Source organism: Drosophila mojavensis, unplaced genomic scaffold (genome assembly GCF_018153725.1).
Source record: "Drosophila mojavensis isolate 15081-1352.22 unplaced genomic scaffold, ASM1815372v1 contig_16, whole genome shotgun sequence".
NCBI classification, from domain to species: Eukaryota; Metazoa; Arthropoda; class Insecta; order Diptera; family Drosophilidae; genus Drosophila; species Drosophila mojavensis.
In genome coordinates, this window is record NW_025318693.1 from 11,725,102 (window position 1) to 11,738,899 (window position 13,798).

The following is a 13,798-nucleotide window of genomic DNA, read 5'->3' on the forward strand; positions in this document are numbered from 1 at the left end:
TATCTAACATCCCATATAACTGTAAATGGCCCACTGTGCCAGTTATAACCAACGATTCCACGCTTGGTTATTTTCTCTTTTCCCTCTCCCTCTCACTCTCTCGCACTCCCTATCTGTCCGCTCTTTGTCTCTATTCCGGTTGCCGCGGAAAAACAAGAATTCGATTGGTTTGCGTGGCATTTGGGGAGCACAAAGTCAATTTCGTATTTATGTAGCACGGTCAACGGGCACTTGAAAGTGCCGTAAACAAGTAGACAGCCGCATGCGAGCTCACAGGCAGCGCCACGCCGGCATTCACACTCGTGCACATGGAGAGGCAACATGAACAGGACACTTCCTGCAGCGGACACTCGGGACACTGTGGCCAAGTTGACTGCGGTTGGGTTTTTGGCATTTCAGTTAACGTCGCCTCGCATCGCGTCGCATTCCTTTGCATTGCTTTGCATTGCATGTGAGTGGAACTTATGTGGGGCAATTGTGACCACGATTTGGTCAACTTAGTTTCGGTTCCGTTGCATTGTTGCTGCAGCAGCCAGCTGAAACACACATAGACACTAAGCATGCCCCATGACACACTTCGTGCCACATCAGCGGACAGCCAATCGCAGTAGCTTGGCTTGGCTTGGCTTGGTTTGTGCAGTGGTTAGTCGCTGACAATATTTGGCCAAAGATTCAAATGGAAACATTTCGCACAGCTATGCAAATTTCGATCGGGTTATCAAGCGCAAAATGGAATTTTAATGCAGTTTTGCCAACGAATTAATATGCAAATTTACCAACTGCAGCTAGATATCGAGTTCGACAATATTTGAGATAATATTTTCATTAACGAGGTTTCGTAGCATTGGCATTGGGTATGTAGATTAAAGTTGTATAAAACATTAGATAGTCTGATGCTTAATTCTAATTAAGTTAATATGCTATTTTAATTATTAATATAAGTATTTTAAAGAAAGGATAATATTGTAAGTGGGTAATAATATAATTGCAGGAACTGGCATCGAATCGATAAGACCACTTTTGAAGGGGCTCAAAGACTATTATATTGTATAATAAATTGGATTGAATAAAGATAATATTGCTAAACTCTCAGCAGTTTATATATATAAGAACAGGACAGTTGGGCGCAACTGAGCTGCCAGCTCCAAATCATTTAACATTCAACATTTGCTACAATCCATATCTTTAATTAAATTTATATAAATTTTGGCAAATCAGTAGAGGCTGCCAATTGTACTTTAAGTATTAGATTGTGAATTTATAATTATCAAAGTTTTAGCAATTTTGCCATGCCTTTATAAAATGTTGGGTTTGTCCATTAAAGTATATTTTAAATATTTATGGAAATATTTAAATATTTTAGAAAAAAGGAGAAAATATATTCAGATTTGCACTTCTTTTAGTAGGTGTATTGGGAATAACTTTATTTCATTAGACCAGAGTATAAATGAGTATATATTTCAAATATGTAAATGATATGAGAGTCCATTTGTTTATTGGATTGGCGTTTCTACTAAAAATAACTCGTATTATAATCTCTGCTAAGTTTATCATCTCTTTAATGGTGTCGCGCTCAGTTACTCTAAGTACACGCATATGAATATAAATATATAAATTGTTCTGCTTCGGTCTCTACTTTATTATTTATAATATATACATATATGTATAATATTATCAACATTATTAATTCATAAATTCCTTAAAAATTAAACGCCATGGTCAATGCATTTATATCAGGGATTTCACGATAATGTGATTAAATTAAATAATTAAAACATTTGCAAACAATTAAATATTTTGGTTGATTAGCGTCTGATTTTTCGACATTGCTAAATGTACTGTATAAAGCAGCAAATTTGTTTGTCAAAAATAATATGATTAAAGGGCGAAATATCTGCTGATGCGTGATATAAATATTCTATAGACAAAACATTTCTACAAATAATTCTCTTAGACAAGTTTCATTACATTAAAGAAAACTCATATTGCGTGCACTATGTTCACTACTATTCTGTCTCTCTCTCTCTTTCTCTCTCCTCATCATTGTCTTTCTTTGCCATTACATTGCGGGGCAATTTCAGGCATCTCAAAACATTCCAGATATGCAGCATTTACACTTTGACATATTCGAGTCGAACAAATTTCATTTCGCCTGTCGAACGCGGCGCGTTTTGTTATGACGCCCATAAAACAAAGAGCGAGCGAAATCTTGGTGCACATGGTCACACAGTTTTGTGTGTTTGTGTGGGTGTTGGTGTTGGAGTGTGTGTGTTTGTGTGAGCCGCAACAATAAACAGCAAACGAGGCATGGCAACATGGGCGGGGCATGGGGGGCGCTGCGCGTCAGTCGGTTGCGTTATTTGCATTTTGTTATTAATAATTTTCGCAACAGGCAATAGGACGCGCTGTTAGTACATAAATAAAGCCCCGCGCGATTCCCCAGAGCAGCGAAAAGAGAGAAAATACAAATGCTGGCGAACCAATTTGTGACGTGTTTTCGACAACTTTTTCTATTTGCTCGAAAGTGTGCGTGTGCTGTGTGTGGCTGTGTATGTGTGTGTGTGGGTGTTTTTGTTTGTGTTTGGGTGTGTGTTTCAACTGTACATACAACACATATACATATACGCAAAGGAATCTCGTATTTGCATTGGCTTTGAATTTGCCAGGCAAAACTCTGCGCCCTATTGTTGCAACAGCGCGTCGACATGTTTGCAACACCAACAGCAACAACAACCACCGCGAGCAGAAGAAGAGGAACAGTTTCCGCTGACAAATATGGCGTCAGTGTTGAGCTCAACAGCAGCCACGGCCTGTCCGCCGTCTTCCGTTACTGCTGCACTTGCTGCATGGATTGAGTGTGCGCCACTCAAGTGCTCAATAAACGCAACGCGGTGGCAAGCACTTTGCACCGCACACACACACACACACAGACGAGATACACTTACACACACAGACAAATAGAATTGGTGACAGGCACTTTTGTTATGGCCTGTGGCTTTGGATGGTGCAACATTTTGTTGCCACATAATTTATTGTGGCCCCGGACTGAGTCGAGCCATATCCTGTCTGTGCACTTGTGAATGCCGTTGGTAGATTGTGGTTTTTGCATGGCAATGTCCTGGCTGTCCGACTGTCTTGGCCAGCCAGCCACTCAATAGCCGGAAATAACTTGGCCCAGTCTCTCGGTATTTACTACAATTCTCATTTGGCATTCGACATTCAACAAGCGCATAATTGGCAAATATTTGCAATTTGTATGTGCGTAATTAGCATACATATTTGGCACTCGCCGGCACTGAGAAACCCAATTATAAAACAAACAAAAATATGATACGCAGAGCTGCACAGATATTCCATAAACACATTTGGGCTGTGCATGCATTCGAGAAATACTCGAGTCGACAAACATTTTCATTGCAACAATAACTTCCAATTGGATCCAATTTAGCTGCAAAAATGTCTGGCAGGCTCGCAATACGTGTCAAGTCATGCCAGCAACCTCAGCCAGGTGTCTCCGCACCCGCACCTGCACCCGCATCCTCACCTGGAAAGATAATTGCTTAAATTACAGCCTGCATTCTGAATTGGCCTGCAGCATGTGTTTGAGACATGGTCAGAATGTTTTCCCGGCATGCGGATCGCAATTTGGGTTTTGATTTTCGTTACGTTGCGGCTGCTGCTATTAAGTACCAATAGGTCCAATGCAACAGTGATGACGGGTGTAAGTTTTAGGAAATGGGAATATAATTTATAAAGCTATTTTAAAACTATTCGAAACAGTTTTATTTATGTACATACACTAATAGGATTTATAGATGCATCATTAATCTTAAAATCTGAGTTTTTTTTATAGTCTATAGGTGTACAAATTTTCATTTTAATTAATCCAAAAATTGAAAGGGAATATTTATAAATACAGATCAACCTGAATTTGAGAATATCCAAAAAGGTTTTTTTTTATTGTTTATAAATAAAAGTATAAATAATATTTTTTTTTATAATATGTGAATAATTGCTTAAAAATAATCTAATTTTAGAATTTAAGAAAAATGTTCAACATAATATATATATATATATTTTAAAATATATTTAATAATAAAATATGACAATGTAAATATATTCTAAAAATATAAATATTATTTTTTTAAATTATAAGTAGTTGCTTCTATTAAATCAAATTAATAAATGAAAAAAAAAAAAAAAAACAACCAACAACTATCTGATGATTAACAAAATTTACTAAGTTATTCTGTATGTTATTTTAATGAACAAAAAAAAAAAAATAGTTTTGTAATAATAATAAAATACTTAGTATAGAATTAAGCTCATCAATAAATTAAATTATTGAATAGAATTACTTTAAATACATTTATACAAATTTTCATTTATGATAGTATATTTTTCAAAAATTTGAAACATACATATAAAATAAAATGCAGCAAAAATACAACAAAGCTACGTATGGTATGAAATTAATCTATTATAAACTTTGAAATATGTTTGAATAGAATATACAAATCTTTAACTCTAAACAAGCTGGTCTGACATCACTATAGCTAAGAAGTCATGTTACTCACCTGGCGGCATGAAGCGCCTGCTCCCAGTGGGCGCCTCCGCATAGGGCAGCCCCAAATATTGATCCACCTCGCGCAGGCCGCTTGTTACCTGGAAGCGACGTGTGATGCCCATGAGGCGACCCTGTTTGATTTGCAGCTCCGGTGTGTAGAGCAGCTTGTCGGGCACCACGTGCCGCCTTTCCGGATGGTGAGTGCTGCTATCGCTGTCAGGCGTGGCAGCTGTTGTTGTTGTTGTTAGAGTGGACTCTGGCTGCTCCTCGCTGGCGAATAGCTGAGCCATGCGCTGCTTAAAGCTCAGCTCTAAAGTGTTTGCCTTGGCCGACTTGAATGCCAGCTGAGCGATTGTTTTGGCCGTGAGCGTTGTGGCATCCGTTAGAGCTGAAGGCCATGTTGTTGTTGCTTTTGTCGTTGTTGTGATGTCCCCAATAACCGGCGGAGGTTCGACTGGCGTTCGAATTGCGGCCACACGAAATTTTGTTGCGTTCTGCGACTCATTTCCGATGCGGCCATCGATTGAATTTAGCTTTGGTGCAACTGCTGCAGTGGCATCTGCAGCTGCAGCTGCAGTTGGCATGCCCCAAGTGGCTGCCCCGTGACAACAATCAGCGCTTAATTGCTGCTGCCGCTTGCCGCCAACTGTCAACAAAAATAACCAAAAAGCGGCCAAATGAAACTTCATGGCGCCTTCTCTCTCGCTCGCTCTCTCTGTCTCTGTTCCTCTTTGTGCTGCAGCTGGTGGTCTTTTTATTTTCAATTTTCTATTTTCAATTTTAATTTCAATTTTAGCTCAAGCTCAAGTTTTCACATTACGTTTGTCTTTTGTATTTGTCTCTTTCTTTGTTGCGTTAATTGCGTTTTATGCTCTGCCCAAATCGCCACATTTTCCTCTATTTTCGCAATCTTCTTAATTTTTTGCTTTTTTTTTTTTTAAACTTTTATTTACATGGATTTGCCAGATGCCCCGAATAGTTCTCTCACTTTATTTACTTGTACATTTTTAACATGTTTCCTGTCGAGTGTTTACTGTACTTGGGCTCTTGCATTGCTGCTGCACGGCAAACTTTCATTCAGTTTTCTTTTGTGCGAAAGAAAAACACGGAAAAAAGAAATGGAAAAAATGTAAGAAAATACGAATTGGGTAAAACTCAAAGCTATAAACAATTTAAATGTTGTTTTCAAGTTTTTTTCATTTTTTTTTTTTTTTAATTTTTTCTTGGCAGCTCTTTTCTTTTGTGATTCTTTCGTAGCAAATATTTACGTTCTGTCGCTTTTGTTTGTCAAAGGCATTAGAGATTAAACACAGCTCAAATCTGCTCTCAGAATTGCACTCAAATATTTGTGTTGCTGTTGTGGTTTATTCAAATGTCCAGCAACGTCCGGCTTAATATGTTGCTAAACATGTATTCGAGTTTATTATTTTAGCCAAATAACTAAACAAGAAAAACTGGTCATCCGAGGCATAGGGAAAATGCATTTTATTAAATCAAATACCAAGAATTATTTCGTATCAAAGAATGTTTTATATTTAAAATTAAATTACAGCTAACCATATGAGATTTAATATGAAGCTGAATAGCTTTTTGTACGGATCAACTCATGTCAAACAATATTGAAATGATTTGGCTTCTCATTGCAAGTGAAACAAATTAAATGAAACTATTTCGGGTTTATTAAATATTTCTTAAATATATTTCTATTTTCACTTAGTTATGCATAAGCTTTTTCTACTATATTTTTGATAATTTAATTTTTTCAAACAAATTGAATTAAAATTCCTCAGCATTCTTTTCACCCATCACTCAATTCATTTTAGTTTTCGTTTTCGGTTTTTTCACTTCACATTGACGAGGTTTTCCATCAAAGTGCTGTTCATTTTTCCAATTTGAGCATTTATTTTTGCTTCTCGACAACAGCCAATTATGTTGCAATTCGGTTCTGTTTTGTGGCAGCTCTCAAAAAATCAATTACTTGGAAGCACACACTTGAAGGATTATCAAATCAATTGAACTTTAATAATACGCACTGTAGACTTTGAAGCTCACATCAGTTCCACTGAATGATATAAGAGCTGGCATTAAAACGATTTTCTATACAAACTGAAAGCAACGATTATACATACATATATACATATATAAGAATATACATATATGACTACACACACATATAGAGATCAGAACAAACGTCCATCATTCAAATGCCGACACATAGCAAATAAAATCTGAATGCCATTTGAAACTTTGGTCTCAAATTCACAATTTGTTGCTCTGTTGCATAAACAAATGATAAAAATAGCAGCATTTCCCATGACGATTAATCATAAAAATGCTAATAAAAATTCAATTAGCTTCTTACGGCTCTTTTGTATGCGCCCGTATGTGTTGACACTAATGCTATTTATACAAATACAAATACATAAATTCACGAGTGGCAAAATCAATGCGAATACCTAAATAAAAACGGAACGCAAAAAATTACTTTTAAATGATTTTTTTGTTTTCTGTGTTTTTTTACGAGCAAACAAACTCGGAAAATAGAAACATACGCGTAATATGTGCCGCATAGCTAGATATAGATATATATGTGTGCACATATGTATATTTGCTTATGTGTGTCTGCATAAGTGTATTTGACTATATATCAAAATAAACAGAACGCTTTGACGCTCTAAAAGCATTTTTTATTTCAACAACAAACCTTACTGAAACAACAACAAAATATGGGGCAAGCTAAAAACTAACTTTATAGCCAAATTTGTAGAACAAAACTAGTTTCAATTGCTGCTAAAGCAAATATACATATGTGTATATGTACTAGATAAAAATATTAAATCTATTTATAATATATTTATCAACATTTCCGGCTGCACTTAACATTTTTTTGCACTCTGCTGGCGCTCAAGAATAAAAAAATGGTCCCCAAAAACCAATAAATAAAATGGAAACCGATCTGAAAATACCCTAAAAAATAATTTTGCATGACGAACGTTTTAATTTCATATTTAATTTGGGTTTCTTATAATTTTTATAATAATGCAATTGATTTATTTTAATTGTATTTTCCCTGTTATGATTCACCAGTTACTAGTTTAATAGAAGCTAAATGAAAACTTTAAGCAACTCATCTGATAAGCTATTATATTGCTAATTCTAAATCATTGAGGATAAGCCTGATTTAATTTCTCTATGTTTCATTGTCAGTATGTTACATGTTTTGTGATACGACCAGTATACCCTCTTCATGTTTTAAAAATAACAAAAGGAAAACATTAAAAATTCTTTTATTTATCTTACGAAATTATTTACTATTTTTAGAGTCAAAGCGCACAAATGTCAAGGTACATTAGCTGAAAACATTAGCTTTAACTTTTGAGTCAATTTTCAATTTGCTGCGGAAGTTTTTCCAGTACTTGGGCGGCTGAGAAAGTAGTTTTCCCTTCCAGAAAGAGGGCCATAAATCTACTATATTTATGTGCGTAGGGGCTAATTGAGTCGGCGTTAGCTGATGTTTGTTCGGGCTGTATTTATAGAGTGCTTTATTGAATGGAAAATCATCGCTATTTCGGACATCGTGATATCAGCTGTTGAGCGTCGAGTATATACGGATTTGAGCACTTAATTCAGTTTCACTAAGTGAAAACGAAAATGCGCTTCGCTAAAAATAGCACGTAAGTAAACAATAAATAGACGACAGCTCGACACCGCATTTAAATAAAATGCGCAACATTAAAAATAAACTGCAAGTGCGTAAAAAAGAACTCGAAATCGAAACACAACAGAAATGTCCTCGGAATTTCGTTGGTGCTAACCAAAAGGAAATGACAAAACGAAAAGAACGAAAATCGAAAAGAAAACTAAAGCAAAACAAGTAAGAACGTTGCAGTCGGGCGTTACCGACTGCGGAATACTCATTCACATCTCATCAACAATTTAGTAGTTAAATTTCGCTCTAATACTGTAGAATATACAGGCTTTTCCGATTTGCCACGCCCCTACTGGGCGTAGACACCTCATTTTTGGTCAGTTTCTAGAACGAGATAACAGTACCCTAACTGCAAAGTTTGAATGCTTACTCTCAAAAAAAGTGAAAACTACAGGGTATTTTTCGATATGCCACGCCCCTAAAGAGGCGTAAAAATGATTTTTTGGGGAATCGATAGATGAGGCTACCAGTAACTCAATTATCTAAATTTGAAGCTTCTAGCTATTATACTTTAGGAGATATACATTTTTGCGGTTTGCCACGCCCCCTGTGGGCGGACATATATCCGACAAAGCTTTTTGGTCTTGGGTGATCAGCCCGAGTATATATACAAAATTTGAGATCTCTGGCATCAATAGTGTCCAAAAAATAGCAGAATTTGAAAAATCACTATATCTTCAGGTCCGATTTGCCACGCCCCTAATGGGTGTAGACTTATAATTTTATTTTAAGACTTTATAGAATCATAACATTAGCTGACATGCAAAATTTCAGCATTCTAGGTTTACAACTTTAGGAGATACAGTTTTATCCGATTTGCCACGCCCCCAATGGGCGTAGATATATCCGCCATAGCTTGTGATCTTGGGTTGTCGATGCGGACCTACATACCAAATTTCAGCTTTCTAGCTCTTCAACTTATATGATTTCTGGTATATCGGAAAATGCATTTTCCGATTTGCCACGCCCCTAGTGGGCGGATCGAGAAAATTTTAACACTTTATAAATCGGAGATATACACGAGTATGTGTTCCAAATTTCAAGTCTCTAGCTTCAATAGCGCCGAAATAGATTGCGTTCATACGGACAGACGGACAGACGGACAGACGGACAGACGGACGGACGGACAGACGGACAGACGGACGGACAGCAAGACGGACATTGCACAAAACCAATATACTGATTCACTTTCGTGAATGAGTATAAAAAGAAGCAGAACTGAAAATGCAGTCTCGAGCTAAACTGGCAGCAACTGTCAAGAGCTGGCAGCTGGCAAAAGGCGAAGACAAAGAACTCTTCGCATTCCAATTGGAATGCGAGTTAAGCAAACTGATTTGATTTGGATTACTTTGTCGCCGTTGCACCGCTGCTCCACTGCACCGCCGCTGCTCTTCTCTGTCCGCGGGCCACTTCACACGGTCCGAGCAGACCCAAAAACAATTTGGAAAATGCTTTGTACTTGCTGCAGCCTGCTGATAGATAGCATTATGTGAATTGGACATAGTTTAGCATATATCAAAAGTTAGATAGATGTCACATAATTGGAGAAGTAGCAGACCTAAAAATACTTTAAATCTATATAAATTATATATATATATATATTTTCTTAGAAATATAAAAGCATAAATATACATATATATATATTGTATGTATATATTTTATTTATTTAGATTTAGAATATAATGCAGAAAAGATAAAGGTATTTATCTGGAGATGAAGGGGAAGCAGTTCTAGTATTGAAGACAGTTTCATTAGTTTGAATAGCTAAACTATTTAGGTATAAATCTGTCTCTAAATTTCTATATATTTATGGTATAAATATAAATACTATTGCTCCATATTTAATTATATAAATACAAAGTTAAGCATATATTTATATAATTTAAATATACATTAAAATAATTCATTTATAAAAATATTTCTCCCTGTATTTATACGTGTACCTATCTGTCCATCAACCTTTTATACTATTTAACTATGCGTGTATCTAACTACTCATATAATATTCATTTGTTTAAATATTTATTTAACTTTAAAGAAATTTATTTATTTATTTATTTTTTTTTTTTTTAATATATACTACAATAAAATGTCAACTAGCTTCATGAATAAACATGTGGACAAAGTGCCATCAGAAATAAAAAAGCGAGGCAAATATGTTTCTGATTGCCACAATATGTTGCACACACACACGCACACAGGCGACATACAGTTGCAGTCGTAAACAAACACAAACAAGAAGGAACAGAAAAAATAATAATTTATTTATATATACGAGCAACGAGCGCCGAAATCAAAGTTTGACACACTCTGCACTCATTATTCCTCAAAATGAAAAATAAATATTTTTCTTCAAAATATTGAATATGAACTACATATAGGAAAAAAGAAACAGATTCTCTGGCTGCATGCAAATGTGCATTACGTCGGAATGTCATAAATCATATGCTGTTCATAAAAGCAGCGACGGGCGGGGCGGGGACATCGCGCTCGCATTTGTAATGCAAATGATGTCAAAGGGGCGCCTAGACCCTAGTTGGGGCCAACATAATTTGCATAATTAGCATCGGGAGCTGACAACGCATTGAAAGCTGTCACATTTGACACGTGGCAACCAGGCGTGGCAGAGAGTTGAAAATGAGAAACCTAAAAACAGAACAACAAGCCCAACCAAAGCAAATTATTTGCAACTAATTTTAGCTGCCCCGCTCGAAAATTGGTTGGCTTCGCGGCGGCTAAGGTGGGTGGTGGTGGTGGTGAGCCATATTTTAGAAATTAGAAATTCGAAATAAAAACGCAACGAAACGAAACAAAATCCACGCGAAATAAGTTCAACAAACCCCAAAAAAAAAAGCGAGTGAAAATGAAAAAAAAAAAAAAAAAAAAAAAAACTATGCGCCACAAAAATTATTTCGAATTATGCGATTTATTTTCGGGCCAGAAAACTGCATGCCAACGCCAACGCTAACGCCTCCCATATCCCATGCGAATATGTATAAAAGTGGGCGTCACAAATGCATAAATCTGGCCCATTATCATGCAAATTAAGTGAAGCAAATATAGTATATATAAATATATATGTATATTCAGATACTTTTATGTGTATGTAGAACATTTTTAAATGCCCCGGCTCGACTCGGACAACTATTTTAATGCCAAATTGTTTACACCATGGCAATAGATATGCATGTGCGTCTGTGTGTGGCAGAGTATATTGTCAGAGATTTAAGAGGGATTTGCCAGCACAATTGATTGCAGTGTAATATTGGCTGAGCATTTAATGCATTTGCTGCAAATTAAACAAAGAACTAGACAAATATTTGCTGAAAAGTTGAAAAGCTGACAGCTTCCAAAAGAAATGATAAACAAACATATACAAAGATACATGTATACAGAGACATACATATATATGTATGTATGTGTGTTTCTATAAATTCATATTAAAGCAGATTGAATTGCGCTTCAGTAAAATATTTACTCTAGCAAATTTGACATTTGACTTCTTCGACTTATTCGACGCGAACTTTCAAGTTAACTGACAGCTTCCATAAGAAATTATAAGCAAATACTGTTATGTATTTATATATGTGTATAAATATGTTTTAAAACATAGAAGACATCTTTTAAATATTGAATCGCACTTCAAAAACTTTTTACTTCGGCAACTTTGAAATTCGTCATAAGCTGAATTTTGATTATCGTAATTCGATAAGAACTTTTTTATTTACTGCCAGATAATTGTCAAGCATTTGACACATTGAACTTTAATTTGATTTGCTTTACATGACAGTAAGGTAATTACATATTTTCAGATGAAATTTTTAAAGAAACAAGAAAATATGAAAAGATTTTGTTTTTTTTTTTTTTTTTTTTTTTGTATTGAAAGGCAAAGAACTCTCCAGATCTATCTATTCAAATTAAAACTGAAACTCTAGAGTCAAAAATAAATTTCTTTATAAAAATCATGTTTTATTCCTCTTCTTGTTAAACACAACTGCTACAAATTCAACAATTTTGAGCTCTACATATCTGTCTTGCATTTACATATATTCAACAGATAGAGAGCTGTCAATTGAAGATATTTCCCAGTTGATAAACGAATTTTCAGAATTAAAGCTGCATCCAATTACTTTGAAATTCCTTTATACAATAGAAAATCATAGAAAACATGAAGGCTTGAAATGTATTAAAAGGACTGTAAATACAATGGAGTCAGTTGCCAAAGTTGTGAGAGAGAATTTAATGGAAACTTCTAGCGAAACGTGAAAATTTCTAAGAATTTTATATTGTTTATTCCTTCAGCTTTTTTTTTTTTTTGTTTTTTTTCATTGTGTTTTGAGAACACATTATATTCACGCTTCGGCTTGTCCATCGCTTGACGTCAGTTTATCGCTGCAATATTCACCGCTTTTGTTTATTTATTTGCTCTCTGTATAAGTATCTGAACGTATGAAATATTTATCTGCAACACAATATCATAAAAATTAAGTGAAAACATTCTGTTGATGTGCGTCAAAGTGGGAAAAGGCGAGCAGAACATTCAAACAAAAAATGTATACGCTTTAACAGATTTGCATTTGCAAAATGAATTTTTTTTTTTTCGTTTTTTTTCCTCCTGTTTTATTAAATTTTAAATTCGCGTTAATTAATGTAAATTGCAATAAAAGTCCTGCAGGTTGTGGTTCGAACTGTAAATATTTGCATTGCTCACAGATTTCTCCCATTATTTTTGTTTGTTTTTCAATTTAAAATTTTTTTATTTATTTTATTTTTTTGCTGATTTAATTTCGCAAAAATTATACGCATTATCAATTTCTGGCAATTTGCATTTACCAATTTACGGAATGGGCTTTCCGCATGATTTGTTTATTATGTTTGCGGGCCACTTTGATCTGAATCGTGGATACTTTTGATCGACCGAATATATACTATATGCACACTATATATTTATTTCGCTGTCGCGCCGATAAATAAATACAGCATTTTTGGATGCACAAATCGATTGCATAAATAAGTTTCCACTTTTGCATTTTCACATAGGCATTTTCCCATTTCCCATTTATATTCACATTTTCAACTTGATATTTATAAAATTTGTACGTTTTGGTTTTTTAGGGGTCCGACCCTATGTTTTGCAATTGTCGCGCGCGTTTGTTTTTGTCCCCCTTTTTCAGTTTCGCCGTTTATTTTTAGACCGTGCAAAAGATGTATCTCTCAGATGCTAACGAACAGCATTTCCCACACGTTCAGCTGCTGCAACACAAGCGGCACGATCGACGTTCAAGCGACAACTGTTCTGAATATTTTTCAGCTAGTCTCGCATTTGTCGTAGAATTCAGATCATTCTCTTTGGTTCTCTTAACTGCTCTCTGCCGTAGATGGATGTACTTAAAGATAGATTTATGCATGCAGTTCCTTTAGCCTGAATCAAGCAAAGAGCATATTCTAGAAATCATTTAACGAGATATATATAAAGATAGACCATAAATTAGCATTGCTTGCCTTTCTTTATACATATATAG

General features: G+C 35.3%; 1 protein-coding gene across 1 annotated transcript in view; it reads right to left on the bottom strand.

The window, feature by feature from the left end:
- The window catches only part of LOC6572621, a 57,666-nt gene extending 44,103 nt beyond the window's left edge, over window positions 1-13,563 (bottom strand). Inside the window, exons 1-2 of the mRNA XM_032733363.2 lie at window positions 13,110-13,563; window positions 4,578-5,652 (exon numbers count right to left, since the gene is read on the bottom strand). Coding sequence (XP_032589254.1) covers window positions 4,578-5,256 — 679 coding nt within the window. The 5' untranslated portion in view covers window positions 5,257-5,652; window positions 13,110-13,563. The remainder of the gene's footprint in view (window positions 1-4,577; window positions 5,653-13,109) is intronic.
- Between the last annotated feature and the right edge of the window lie 235 nt (window positions 13,564-13,798).